Genomic DNA, 14,153 nt, shown 5'->3' on the forward strand with positions numbered 1-14,153 from the left:
ATAGCTCAAGACACTTTTCTTTAAAGATCTGATGCATAAATCAAAAAGATAATTATTATGGCATCAAATAAAGCAGTTACGGAGCTAGATTACCAATTCCTACTACCGAGTTACTCTGTCTCAGCTACACTAAGGGATTTAACTTTGACAGAATGGGAGCAAATCAGTGAAATTCTCATTCAAAAAAGGTGCGTTGTCAGCTCTCACAGGAAGTAATTCCCAGCTCTGGAATAACTGAAATGGATAGCAGAGGAGGTAGGATGGTGGAGGTTAATTCCCTGGACAATTTCCAGGTGACAGCTGCAATGCCCTGTGACACTACATCATTTTCACAACTCTCTTACGATTTCTCAGCATAAGCCAACACCAAACAAACAAACAGCCCCCGTCTAAAAACGTCACCTTACTGCCACCGTGGAAAGGTCACGCACTACCAGGTTCCATTTAAATTATCTGGGGAAAAAAAAAAGCGAACAAGAACTGTGCTCAAAAATATTTGAACGAGTTGACGAAAGAATTTGCAGTACGAGTTCATTAACCGGCTTGCTTTACCTTGAAGAAATTGCTTACCCTCAGTGCTGCCCCAACTGTCAAAATAAGCATATTCATATTCCTCCCAGGTTCAGCTGCAGAAGGCTTTGATATCCCTGTGATGAAAGGCTCGCTGCGCTGCTCTTCCCCCATCCCACATCACCTCCTTCACGTCGGGTTTTGGATGCTAGTTAATGCTTATTAGAGAAGCAAAAAAGCAGAAAGCAAAGAAGTGAGGAGTGCCTTTTATTAAAGCTAATTTCTGAGGCCAACCCACACTTCCCACTGCTGGCTAAACGACTCTTGATACTGTTCCTTGTTTGCTCAAGCCTGCATTACAGTGTTTTAATACAGCATTAAACCTTTCATTAGGTACTGATATAGGCAAGGAGCTAACTGCTCATAACACGCAATCTGGGATAGTCTAATGCATTTTAAATCTTTCTCGTTTGAACTGCAAACAAAAAAAGTATTCCTCCATCTTCTTCCTGAGAAGTAATCCATTTTTCAGTCAAAAGCCAATGAGATGATGATATAAAATGTCAATTAGAACTCGGTGACCCACCTGCAGAGGGGCGAGAGGGAAGGAAGTTCCCACTGACAAAACAAACGCCTTCAGAAGGCTACTTAACACCACACTTGGGCAAAACTTTCTGTAGCAAGAGAAGTTTTGGTTCTTAAAATACTCCTTTTTTTGTTAGAAACAGGTGCTCTTGAAATTCTTCAAGCCAAGCGTAAGACAGAAATGCGGCTACACAATTGTAATAAGACGCGAACATACGCTCTCGACCCTGGTGTGCAGAACTACAACCTGGCAGATAATATCAGAACTAGCACAAAGCTTATTACTCAAAATAACTCTTGCGATAGTTAAAACCTTCCTACCCATCAACAGTGGGCAAGGGAGATTTCACATCAGCCTGCTTCCTCTTTATAAATAACTATGTAAAAGGCTGGTCTGGCTTTTGATGTGTGTTTAAACACAAAAGTTAGCTAAACAAATATTTTTTAAGTACTTTGATGTAAAGAATAATGGAAACGATAGTCTGCACACATGAGAAAGTGTTTGGCTAGGAAAGGACTGTTTCACTATCAGCAAACAGCACAGACCAAATTAACCAGATGATTCATTTAAAGAAAACAAAAAAAGCACCAAAAAAACCCACCAAAGCTGCCTGGTTTAGAATAAACAGTTGTTTCTCTTTAAGACAAATATGTATTTTTCAATGTAAGCTCTGCACTGCGGGCTTTAGCTAGTCTCAGATCTACACATGTGTCAGAGGAGTTCAAAGAAGCTCTGCAAGTAAAAAAACCCAAACCAATACAACACACAAATCTACATGAAAAAATAAATGAACCAAAGAATTAGTTTCTGTGCTTCAATGGCAGTTTCAGAACTGAACACAGACTTAAATATTTATTCCTTTTAACAGAAAGGTATGCTAATGCTGCTCTGAAGCAAATTGGGAACAGAAAGCCAAGGCCAAGACTTGCAAATTGCTAATTTTACTCCAGCTCAGTTTCCAGCTTCTTCACCCCCCCACCCCAAACCTGATTTAAGAAATCAGGTTTGTGGTTCAAGAGCGTGTCAGAGCACACCTCTCCCAGTGATCTGGATGCAGGTGGATTGTAGATAAAGGCAAATGCAAAGACTGAGAAGAGAACCTTGGGCTTAAAGCGCAGAGATAACAGAGGCATATGGTAACGATACAGCCTGGACGTCACGGCGTCATGTAACACACCCCTAAGGTTTGCAAAAGGGAAACTTTTGTCTGTGCAGTAGGACTATTCTAAAAAAAAAGCACAGTTTTGAGCAGCAACACCATCTAAAATCCAGAAACGAGCATGAATTCAAAGCTTTTTCCTTGAATATCTGCCTTTCCGAGGGGATCTAACAGACAACTTTTTAAAGTAACTAAGCTCTAAGTACGCAGCTACAAAGAGCCTAGGAACCTAACGAGTCAGTAATTACAGTAAGAATGATGCAGCTATGCACTTTTGAGAAAGTCCACTGGTGTTTGTTCTGACTCTAGGCTCTAAGAGCTTTAATCAATCTAGCCCTGCATTTCTTACTGTTACAAGATCACCATTTTAAAAAGATTACCCTGCTATCAACGAGGTTATGGGAAACAGCATTGTAAGCAACATAACAAAATATCCTGAAGGAAAAATCAAGCGTTCTTAGCTATACAGACAACGATTTAATTTACCCGAGCCCCCCATGTACGTATGACATCCATTTGTAAGGGTGTGTGCAGGTATGTTATTCAGTTCAGATTAAAACTAAATCATAGTTCTAAGGTTGAAATACAGATAATAACAGCATGTGATGATACAAACTCTATATGCGGTTGCCCTCTGGTTTCTAATACTCGAGTTAAATGGATTTGGAGAGGAGAGAGGCAAGAAGGGAAGCTTTGGAATCCCAAACTGTTAGCAATAGTAGTTTGGGGCATACTTGCTCAAGACCATCCCCGATTTTCACACATACAATCAGTGCGTTTGCCAGTTTGGAAAAGCAAGCATGAGCCATCCAGAAAATAGATGCTAAAACATTAACATAAACTATTAAATGATTCTATTTCAATCACTCTTATTTTTCTGATAAATACTTCGTTAAATGTCCTTACACCTCTTAAGTCCATCAAAAAGGTGCTTTTTACTCCCTTCCTGGCCCAGTATCTCATGCCCATAAAAAGACAACAGTAAACAGACCTCAGGCCATTCTTCCTCCATACCCCGGTTCATTTGCAGCCTCGCTTTTGCTTGTTATTAGGAAAGCCGTTTTTGCAGAGCCTGAAGATTGGTAAGCATTAGCTACTGCAAAGCCCTGTGAGAAACAGCACGCAAACAGGCTGAAAGAAAAAAGAGAAAACGTCTTAGAGCAGGCATGCAGAATCTTTTTGATTTACGGCAAAAGCAGAAGCTGTTTATAGCAGGAAGAAGCTGCTCAGTTGGCAGTTTCTTGCTGTCAACTGCTAACTCTCATAAGGACCTGGATTACGCTACCCATCTAATGCTCATTGATGTGAATCTTCGTCTTAACCTAAAAGAGGACATCCACAGTCACAGCTATGTGTCAGCAGTATTTTTCACAATTGCTTCACATAAAACATCTGTGGTCGCGCTGTTTTGGAGAGAACGATGAAAGAAAATTGCTTAAAATTTTATTTTAAACACTTTAAAAAGATAAGCATGAAATAAAAAGTTACATTTCCATACAAGTTGCAAAAGCAGTGTTAAAATGCACTGTACAATTAAAAATTACCTCTATCTTAAAATAAGAAATAACTTGGGTATCGCTAACACCTGAAAAACAGTCCTTGCAGACCAACAAGGCCTGATTTTGAAGCGTCAATGCACAAAGATGTGTATGCATGTTTATGTATGAATTTTTCCCAATAGCAATGCTTGCACATCCAGGTGACTACATATATAAACCAATCTTCCTTCTCCCAAAGACTGAATGCACGATCGCTTGTGCCCACAACCCGGGTTAGAAATACAGGGTCATATCAAAACTGCACAAGTTGTTTTGAAACCTCGCCGAAAAGGTGGGCCTTAAGTTACCAGCAGCGTTAAATCCTGGTTAAAGATTTATTTGAAATAACCTCAATTCGCCTTACTGTTGTAAAGACCATGTGAATAAAGCATGAACTTCCTAACACAGAGAGAGAAAGGATTAATTTTTACTAAAATAAACTACGTGTTCAGAAACAAGCAAAACACTGAATATCTGCAGCTGCTAACAGATCAGGAAAGCGGTTTTAACTTTTGCTGCCATCAGCTGATATGACTTTTTAATGGTACTAAAACATACACAGATCTAAAACTTTGCTTAGTAAATATTATTTTATAAGATTTTTCTTTCTATAAATACTACATACAATATTCATGCCTAATTCCAAATGACTTAACAGAATTATCTTCATTACAGTTCCAAATGACTAAGAAACTTAGTTAACTAAATTTTCTTTAAAAGTTTGAGCTAATTTTGTCTTTGCACTTTTATTATTGTTCAATATTTTGAATTGCTTCCTACTTTTTGCATCTGCTTTCCAAACACAAATTTGGCTGTCCACCCGTGCCATCAAGGTAATATTTCAGACTTTATGACTTCTTAAGCCTTCGCAGTTTCAACTTCCTGAGACCATTTTCAGCTTCTTTTTTTCTTTTTTGGGTAAGCTCCTCTGAAGACACAGGCTGCAGTTCTGAAGACGATGATGGCATCCCAGGCAATTCTTCAGTGGTTGTGCTCGGCTCATTTTTGTTTGTCTGTAGTATATTGTTCCTCACAGAAAGAGGCCGGGAGAGGTTTTTTCCCAAAGTTAGTGACTCCTCACCAGACGTAGCAGTCTCTGTCATGTCTTGTTTAGAAAACAACCAGGAATTAAGCGGGGTCTTCTCCGCCAGGAATAGACCTAAACAATCATCATCGCACTTACTCATTTCTGTATTGCTAGGAATTAAAGAAGCCCCTTCAGAGGACACTTTTTTCCTGAACTTTTCTTCTGCACCACAGCTCTTTTGTTGAGCCTGTGTTTTGGTCACTTTTAGACTTTGTTTTGGACCCAGCAGTGCTGACTCATAGCTACAAGGGGGGTTCTCGCTTAGAAGACTCGACTTCAGCCACTCCACAGAGTGAGGTTTTTGCTGGCTGCTAACATCATCTGGCTGTCTCTGATTAACGTGATTTTCCAGCTCTAAAACAGGAAGCTCCAAGTTGCTCTCAGCTGTATTTATGCCGTCTTTTAGCTGTCCTGTACTCCTACATTTCACTTCAGATTGAGGACCGAGAGAAGTCTGACAGTCGTTCTTTCTGTTCCCTGTCTGCAAGTCCACTGAGCCAAGATACACTTTGTTGAAGTCCTTGCTGATTTGAGGTTTGCTCGTGCTACTTTTCTTTGTTTTTGTCCTTTTCACACTGCAATAAAGAAGAATTTTGTTTTTAAATTAAATTCTGCCTCAATCATCCCTCCTTACAAACTCCGAAACACCACTAGGTCAACCCTCTTTCTGAACATGGAAAAAAGCCCTGTATATCATATTGACAAGCAGTAATGTTTGTCTAGCGTGGGTAATATCAAGTGTTATCCATCTGATTTTCCACTGCACTAGAGGAACCCTATTTATTAAAGACTAAGCCATGAAGGAGTTCGCATTCTGTTCCAAGAGGCAGAACTGGATTCATTACAGATGTTAAAGGTCAACCCTGCATAAGTATATTGAATTCCCTCCCAAACAGACTAGATAAAATAGTATTTCATAAGTGCCTAAACGATTTCAAACCATTCCCATATATTCACATGCATAATGTATATCTAAAGAATAGAGGGGGGCAGGCAGGGAGAGGCAGCGTGTGTGTGTCTGTGTGAGAGTTTCTAATCTCTATTTTAGAATGTTCCTCTGGAATTTTTCCCAGGACGTTTCAAAGCATTACTTTAAAGTTAACCACTACTCATCTAATATCAAGCCCGTTCATCTGGGAAGGACTTAGGCAATGCAAGTAGATGATATTCTAAAGGAATTATAGAGGAAAAATGGAATCGCAAGGGACATGATGGGGTGTCAGTACAGAAACGCTCCTCAGCAGTGCGTTACCCAGAAATCTAGCTTTCACATCAGCTGCAAGATGAACTTTATGCGTAAGTATTGTAGCTGCCTATGTAAGATTTTGAGTCTGACGATACTGCTCTGGATTGTCCCATGCTGAGACTGCTTTCTGCTGCTCTGCTGATGCCAAGCAGTTCCCAGGTCGGCATAACTAACTCTTCAGAAAGGGGTCTCCTCTAAAATAGGTAGAGCTGGTGTTACCTCCAAATCTAATCTCATTTCTAAACACAATACAGATGAGACAACATGGGTAAAAAGAAAAGTTGCCAGGACTCACAGCAAATCCCCAATTCCACAGCTGATTTGGGGTTGCGCAGGTAAGAACAGCATCCTGGTACAGCAGAGGACCAGTAAAATGTTCAGCTAACTAACCCTCTCCATCCACTACACGAGGGACACTCGTTAACGGTGACCAAAGATCCAGACTAGTATGGTGGTACACTGCAGACTCTCAAAATGAACAAAACTATATTTGCAAAGTGTTTTTCACCAGATTCTAACATCACGTTTATTTTGGCTCAGAGCTTCATTCAAGGAAAAAACACCCTGTTTTTATTCTGCCTAGTGCTACGCGAGATATCTATGTGGGTTGTAATAGCTTTTTTCATGCCCTACAAAACAACGACGATCATTTTATGTGCTTATCTACACCAAAGTGAATAAGCTACACTACACTAAGTAGTCTGTTAGTAATTTAAAATAATCTTTTGCAAAGGAGTCTATATTATTTGAAGTTTTATTACATAGGCTAGATTCCATTTACCCAAATTTTACCAGATTATACATTTTACACCTTAGAAAGAATAGTGACATACATTTTTTTCAAGATGTCTTGCTTTATCTGTTCATTCAGACTAATCTTAAGCTTCTTGTTCTCAGCAGACTCAGTAAAGTATTCAGACGTCCCATTGGAAAGTTCTTCTTTCTGCTCCAAAAGAAAACACAGGTTTAAAACATCAAGCTATGATTATTCAACATAAAACTCCGTTTCTAATACTAAGACTTACAGATGTTCTTTATTATTTTGATCTGAGCAGTCTAAGAGAAACAGAATTATTTTTAATCTTTTAATATTTGGTAGTCTAGTCAGTTCCCTCCCCTTTCAGACTCCCAACGAGCATATTTCATATGCTAAAATATACCGCAAACAAACAAGACTGCAATGTAAAGGACGGAGCTTTCCAAACCGTCTGAGGAAACTGTTGGCAAATATTTGACATCTTTGTGGCTCAAACTGTGACAAATGCCAGGAATCTCTCTTGCAGACAGGAGCATGTTTGTCAGTTTTTTTTCTGAAGAGACTGACTGGCGCAGCGGTCTATACACTTATTCTCAGAAGAATTCCCATAATTTTCCATACTTACCAAAAAATATACAGAGTGTTATTTGCTCATTTAAGAAGGCAAGGGTTAAAACTTTTAATGCTAACATTCAAACGCTCACAGCTTGTAGTGGTTGGCGACTACAGGACAACAAGGGAATTCTTTCTGGTCTCAGCTAACAGCAGCACCATGGTTTTATATAATACGAGATTGGGGCGAGAGGGAGGGAAGGAAAATGCTCTTCTTCTTCAAGCTGTGAGCATTTCCTTTCACAATGAAACAATCTCAATGAGAGAAGGGCCATTTGCTGACTTCACTGTTAACTACCACATACTTCAAAAAAGTATTATCTCTGAGGCTACGGAGAGGAGAGAAAAAAAATGTGGCAAAGTCAAGAAGAGAAGAGGCTTTGTGCATCCCCTTTTCTTTGATAGCATTTTTCTTCCCCAGCCTGCATGATGCAACTTCTGATCGGGGCTCAGCAGACGTAGGGAGCGCTTATTCATACCGTTTCTTGCTCCGCACGATGAAGCCAGCACAACTGGAGCCAGGTGGTATGAAAGAACTGAAGAAAGCAGAGAGGGACTGCGGAGGCGCAAGGCTAAAGCGTGGACATGACTGCTGCCCGGAACACTGCTCAGGAACCTGTCATCTACGGGGGATTCGATCCTGCCCATTTTTATTTCTATTTTAAAGGAGAGGGGGTAAACCTCACTGCTTTTTCCAGAAGAATAAGCCAGTGAAAACAACTTCCTGTTTTGTAAGCAGAAAGAGGGTAGTCAGGCAAAGAAATAAAGCCATTTTGACAGTTTAAAAAACTACAGCTGTTTTGAGCCTTCCTTTCAGAGGCAAATTGCGCAAACGTGTTTGTGTGTATTGTTAGATGCATGAAGTTCGGTTCACTAATGGTGCAACACGTGTGTTTACAGCAGGCAGAAAACACATGAGACATACATGCAATGTGATTTCAACCTCAGAAATCAAGCCTAACTAGTTTAATCTGAGGGATTAATTGCTGCTTCTATTCTTGTTAGAGGTATGGACTCCCCTAATTTGACTAAATACATTTTCATATTTTGTAAACTATTAAAGAAGGGAATATTATTAAGATACTCGAGAGCTTTGCTAATTTTAAGAGAAGACGCAGACTCTTAACGGTAAAGTCTGTAGAAACGATTCAGATTTCCAGTAACATTCACACAACTCAGGCCGGAGGATCTTGCACAATCACGCTGCACCAACGCAGCTGGAGAGCACTCTTACTTAGCCAGAGAAGAGGAGCACGAGCAGAAGCATTTGAATTTCTGCTTTATGGTAAGTGGTAAGGCTAATTCTATTAAATCTTCTTCAGCCCTTGACACAGCAGACCATGACAGGATCACCACTCCACTACAGCAATTCTTGTAGATGCGGTAAGCAACGCATGGAAAGTACCGCTTTGGACAAAATCCAGAGGAGGACTGGGGACAGTTCCTGTCCACACGTGCTCACTACTGCAGATAAGCAATAAACCTCAGCTCTAACTGGCATCTGATTATGAACTGTGTGTGATCGTTGCCTGCAGCGTACCGTCACGCCGCGGTGTGAAGAGCAGACCCTGGAGAGAGGCGAAGATGACGAAGCCATGTCACTTGTGAGTTGAGTCAGACTGGAGTTAATGGTCCAGAGGTGAAGGGCTAACACATTCCCTCACAACACTGTCGTCAACCTTTTATTTTGTTTTCAAATAACTTATCACATAACGCTGTGACAAAAAAGGGTTAAGGCATTAAAAAAAAATTAAAAATCAAAATGATTTATATGTGAAACACTTCTGAACATGCCCTCTAAGTACAGTAGATTTTCCCCTTGGAACCACACCCTGTAAGTGCTGTATTTTGAGAGCTGAACAATTAACATAAGGCATATGAGTCAGTCTTTGAAAGACTCTGTGGGAACCAGAGAGCCTTTTGCTATTAGGAGTGATGTAAACTCCCTAAGGCTGGAATAAGTCCACAATAGAAGGCAGAAAGAGTCATAAATAACAACAATGGGCACTCCATATACTACTAAGACACTCAGCCATTATTGGTGATACTTCCTTTATTTTCTTTATTAGATTTAATAATTTTAGTTAATTAAAAAAAAATAAAAAACACTGTCTGTTTTGGGAATACTATTTATTTCCTATGGGAACTTCAAGACTTGTTAAAGAAAGAAAAAAAGCTAATCTGCTCTCATCCTGTCTAGTAATCCCAAATTCCTTTTAGGCAGTGAAATAATTAAAGAAAAATATTCCAGGCATAAAAAGGAGGACAGCAGAAGCAGACATCATATAAACAATGACACCATGACAGAGAAAAACGTCAAAGCACCGCCAGACTTGTGACTTGAGTCTGAAAGAGCTGCAGGGAGTGGGACTGCTGCTAACAAATTAAAACCACATTTCTTGGCAAATTGTTAAAGACAGACATATTTACATTTGTATAGAGACTGGGTGGGCACAAAAGATTAAAATGCTTCTCTAGCCCTTGAACTGCCAAGTTCTATTAGAAATATGTGCTCTTAAAATGCTAGGGTAAGCTCACTCTTTTTTGTCACTAAAACTCGGCAAAGAAGGGCCTGCAGAAGTGAAGCTCACAAAGTCTTGCTACCTTACCTGCTCATAATACTGGCCTCTCAAAACCCAATTTTAAGATCCTTAGTACTTATCCAAAGAGATGTCTGGGGAATAAAAACCTCTATTTAAGACCTACAGAGAAACATGACTGTTAGGCACACAATGTACTTGCTTTAAGGCTTATCTAATTGAATTTTAATTCTTTCGCTACCTACTCAACTTACTATCTCACTCAAAATGAAAAAGCCGCCCTCAAAAATATAGAAGTGGCGACTGCCATCTGGAGCTCTCTCCAGGGCAGTCAAATTCAGCAATATAGCATTAAATGTCTGTAAAAGAACTACCTATGGATGTGCACTTGTGAAGAATCCTTACAACGCATTATCTTGAAGAAGAGTGAAAGGTTTGGCCTTTTCAGCCTGACAATAACACTCATACAAATATTGATATTTTTTTTTCAGTCTAGGGTTTGGGATGCTGAGCTGAAAGACAGATTGCTGAAGTGAACAGTGCTGCCCCCCTTCCCACCTCTCGTAGGGTTTCATACTTTCTAGCTGTCTCTTACGATGCACAGGATAACAGTTGCACATGCTTATGTTCCAATGCAGTAACTCTAAGGGATAATTAGGTATCATGTCTGGGTAACAACAAAAAAAAAAAACCCAAAAAACAAACCCAAAAAACGAGAATAAAACCCCCACACATTGTTTCTGAATTGCATTTATGAATGTGGCTCAACTTGCTCATCAAAGAAATACTTAATAGAAAACATCAACGGATCCAATCAATCAAATTTGGTATCAGAGTGCCATACAAGAGGGGACTCTGAATATAATAATGTAGACGAAGCAATGAATTAAAGTATTATACCAGGCAAGTGAATAAAATTAAAATTAGTAAAAGGAATTAGACAGAAACAGTTATTTAGGGGAGCTTTATGTGAGCTTGCAATTGCATTTCTCTTAATGTCACTCTAAGCAGTACCATGAGCTCAACCACCTAAGATAACCTGTAGGTCTCAGAACATTTCTAATAGATGATTGGCAGATTAGAGAGGTCAGACAGGACTTTTACAATCTGATAAACAGAAAAGGGCTCCTAAAGCAAGTGAGGAGGCTTGTTGGTGAAGGATGAATCAGATACTATCATTTAACTGATAGAAAATCGACAGAGACAGGACTTTGGGTCTAGTCTCCTGCCCTTTCCCATCCCACATGGAGGAAAAGCTACCCACGATTTCATGATGCAAATTTTTCAACGCTGCCAATGTAGTGATGCATCTGTCCTAGCAATTCTACTTATGAACTCCTACCACATCATAAAACATTCATAGAACCTTGCCAAGTACAGAAATGCATGTTATTCTCAACCTGAAATACAGATCCTTGATTGGACTTGAGGAATATTGCTCTACGTTTTAAGATGGACTGTTCTGCTGTATATATCAGTAAGTCCAAGTAAAAAACATTAAGGATCGTTCCACGTTACATATGGGAGTACAGATTTTTCATTTGAAATAGATATTTTTAAGGAATGCTAGTGGTTTTAAAAAATTCATTCTTTTCAAGATTGGAATTGGAGAAACAACCAGAGAAAATTGCATCTGTCCAGTGAGGAGCAGAACTGTGTAACCTATCTGTGGGCTAGCACAGAAAGCAAAATCTAACTCCTGGATCAGTACAGTCTTCATTATCTGCTACCAAAATTCATTTCGATTTGATACCACACCATGGATCTTAACTATTAAGTTTTTGCCTGCCAAGTGTCCCTACTTTGTACTATTTGGTCCAAGGGCTGGCCCAATCTGTTACAAGTCCCTGTGATGCACATTCCACTTTCTCAAAATACAAGGTGTGAACTCGGGTTTCTCGCTCTAGACATAAATCCTGGCAATTCCAAACACTCCAAAAGGTCCCCAAAGCATCATCAGATTACCTTAAAGCATATGACTTCTATGAGGAAAATGCCTTATTGCTTTTGAAGTCTTTTGTTCGGATTTGAATCATATTTTACACCTAGCCGGAATCCCAGACTATTCTGAATGTAGAAAATTCAGAGTTCTCTACATTTGCATTTGAACGCTTGCTAGATAATAGAAAAATTCCTAATAAGCTGTAAATGGCATAAAACAAACAAGTTGCACGGGAGGCTTTTTAAAAATTGATACACATCTGTAACCCAGATAGCAAGGACATACGTAACACTTTCTAAAGCCATGGAAGGTGCTCCTGAAACAAACGATTTATTTACCTAGTGAGAAGCATGTGAGACATGCTGTGTGTATTTGCTTGAAGGCAAAAAGCGTTAAAATTAATGTTAAGTAATTGAGCTATTAATCATTCTGATTTTATATACTGATGCTACAAGACTCAGATTCTATCTTCAGAGAAAGTGTCCACTGATAAGAAACGGAGGAAAAGACAATAGCTTTTCAACTAAAATAACTTCTCTCAATGACACTGAAGAAAAATGTAAAGTTTATTAATGCTGAATTTTATTTTTTTAAAGAAAACCTATGTCTTCAAAGCATGCATCTTTAGCTAGCCTTTCCCATCAATTTTAAGGTTCCTGCCTCCATTAGTTATGAAAGAGGACATGCACGCAAGATATACACGTCTTATACTTTAAAGACTTTTTTATAAAACAAGAAGATAGCAATTTTATGTGGAGCCTGACCCCTTTTCCCCAACTTACAAACTACGAGGGAAGGAATCTACTACTCAATTGTCACATGAGTATCTGAAAAAGCAAGGCCACTCCCGTACAACTTTTAACAGTCTGAAATGGGGATCCTCTCTCTGCCTACCAAATCTAAATGGGTATCAGAGTCAACCAGTACAGATGTTTAAACACCTGGCAATAATACTGAACTAAACTTTGTACTTATCCTTCCAGATATAGCGTGGGTTATATGACATAACCAAATACTACTTAGAGTAGATTATGTATAGAACAAGATGATTCATACACTTAAACCTTGCAGAAAAAAAAAATATGGAAAAGAATACATCAATTTTAAAAAACAACTGTTCTCTTCGAACAATTACAACAGTGTTTAACAACTGTAGGAGATCTTGGAAAGAATAACTAATACTCTTGATCTTGCTAGTTATACAGAAGCAAAATATGTAAAATAGACAGAACTGCACAGCCCAGGAGATAATTACTGTTCAACAGTTTAGTCAATGTTTCAGCTTGGTTTCCAAAACAAAGACCACCACCCCCAAAGCCCCCAGGATCTCCGAGCTCACACTGGGGATGTGTTCCTCCAAATAATTTCATATCATTACAAATTGTTCAAAAACCCTCTTGTGAACTTTACCATCATATATTTCAGCTTACTGTTCAGTCAAGTTATGAAACTCCTATTAGTCGTAACCAATTTCTGCTGAAGGCTGAGGAACGGATTGCTTTTTAAATCAATTTAAAAAATAAATCCATCAAATATTCTTAGCCCAACAGAAATATAGAGAATTATTATCAAAAACTGAAGTGATTTAAATCTTTTTAATTCCTAGAGTCATCAAAATCTCGCAGATGCACAGCAGCTAAATAAAAACTTTAGCTCACTGTAGCTTTAAACATTATTAGTTTTAGCCTTCCACCCTGCACATTTGCTGGAGGTGCTCGTCCTCTCAAAGTCTGCAGAGAGGAAAGAAAATCATCGAGTGCAAAGTCCAGAATCTCAGCTCAAATGCACATTAACCACCCACATAAGCTGTGACAGCAAGAGAGTGAGAGGGGAGAGGAAAATGAGGGAGGTGAAGGGATGATGACAGATGATAATATCTTAAATAACCACAAGACTTTGACAAATGAGATCTTGTGAACGCTGCTAAGTAGTTACATTTAAATCAACTGGAGCACTCATATAAGAGGCAACTACCAAAATCAGTAAAAGATTACTCAATTTGTCCCTACTTTTTAAAGATTGCTTCACATGGAAACCATTTTATGTGCTTAATCATTTATACTGCAGTTACAGGACCTTTTATATTTCTGCTGTCCTTCATCCGGACCTTGCACAATGAGAGGTACATAGTCTTTTATTGAAGATGTATTCAGCTTGCTTATTACCTTTAAGACAA

The 14,153-nt window shown here is 39.0% G+C and overlaps 1 protein-coding gene across 8 annotated transcripts in view; it reads right to left on the bottom strand.

The window, feature by feature from the left end:
* Positions 1–3,685: 3,685 nt before the first annotated feature.
* Positions 3,686–14,153, bottom strand: part of SLX4IP (SLX4 interacting protein) — a 79,315-nt gene continuing 68,847 nt past the window's right edge. For all 8 annotated transcript variants that reach the window (XM_074578463.1, XM_074578461.1, XM_074578460.1 and 5 more), the window contains 2 exons: positions 6,960–7,069; positions 3,686–5,455 (listed from right to left, as the gene is read on the bottom strand). In XM_074578463.1, the coding sequence (XP_074434564.1) occupies positions 4,642–5,455; positions 6,960–7,069 (924 nt within the window). In that variant the 3' untranslated portion in view covers positions 3,686–4,641. The remainder of the gene's footprint in view (positions 5,456–6,959; positions 7,070–14,153) is intronic.

Source organism: Larus michahellis, chromosome 3 (genome assembly GCF_964199755.1).
Source record: "Larus michahellis chromosome 3, bLarMic1.1, whole genome shotgun sequence".
Taxonomy (NCBI): Eukaryota; Metazoa; Chordata; class Aves; order Charadriiformes; family Laridae; genus Larus; species Larus michahellis.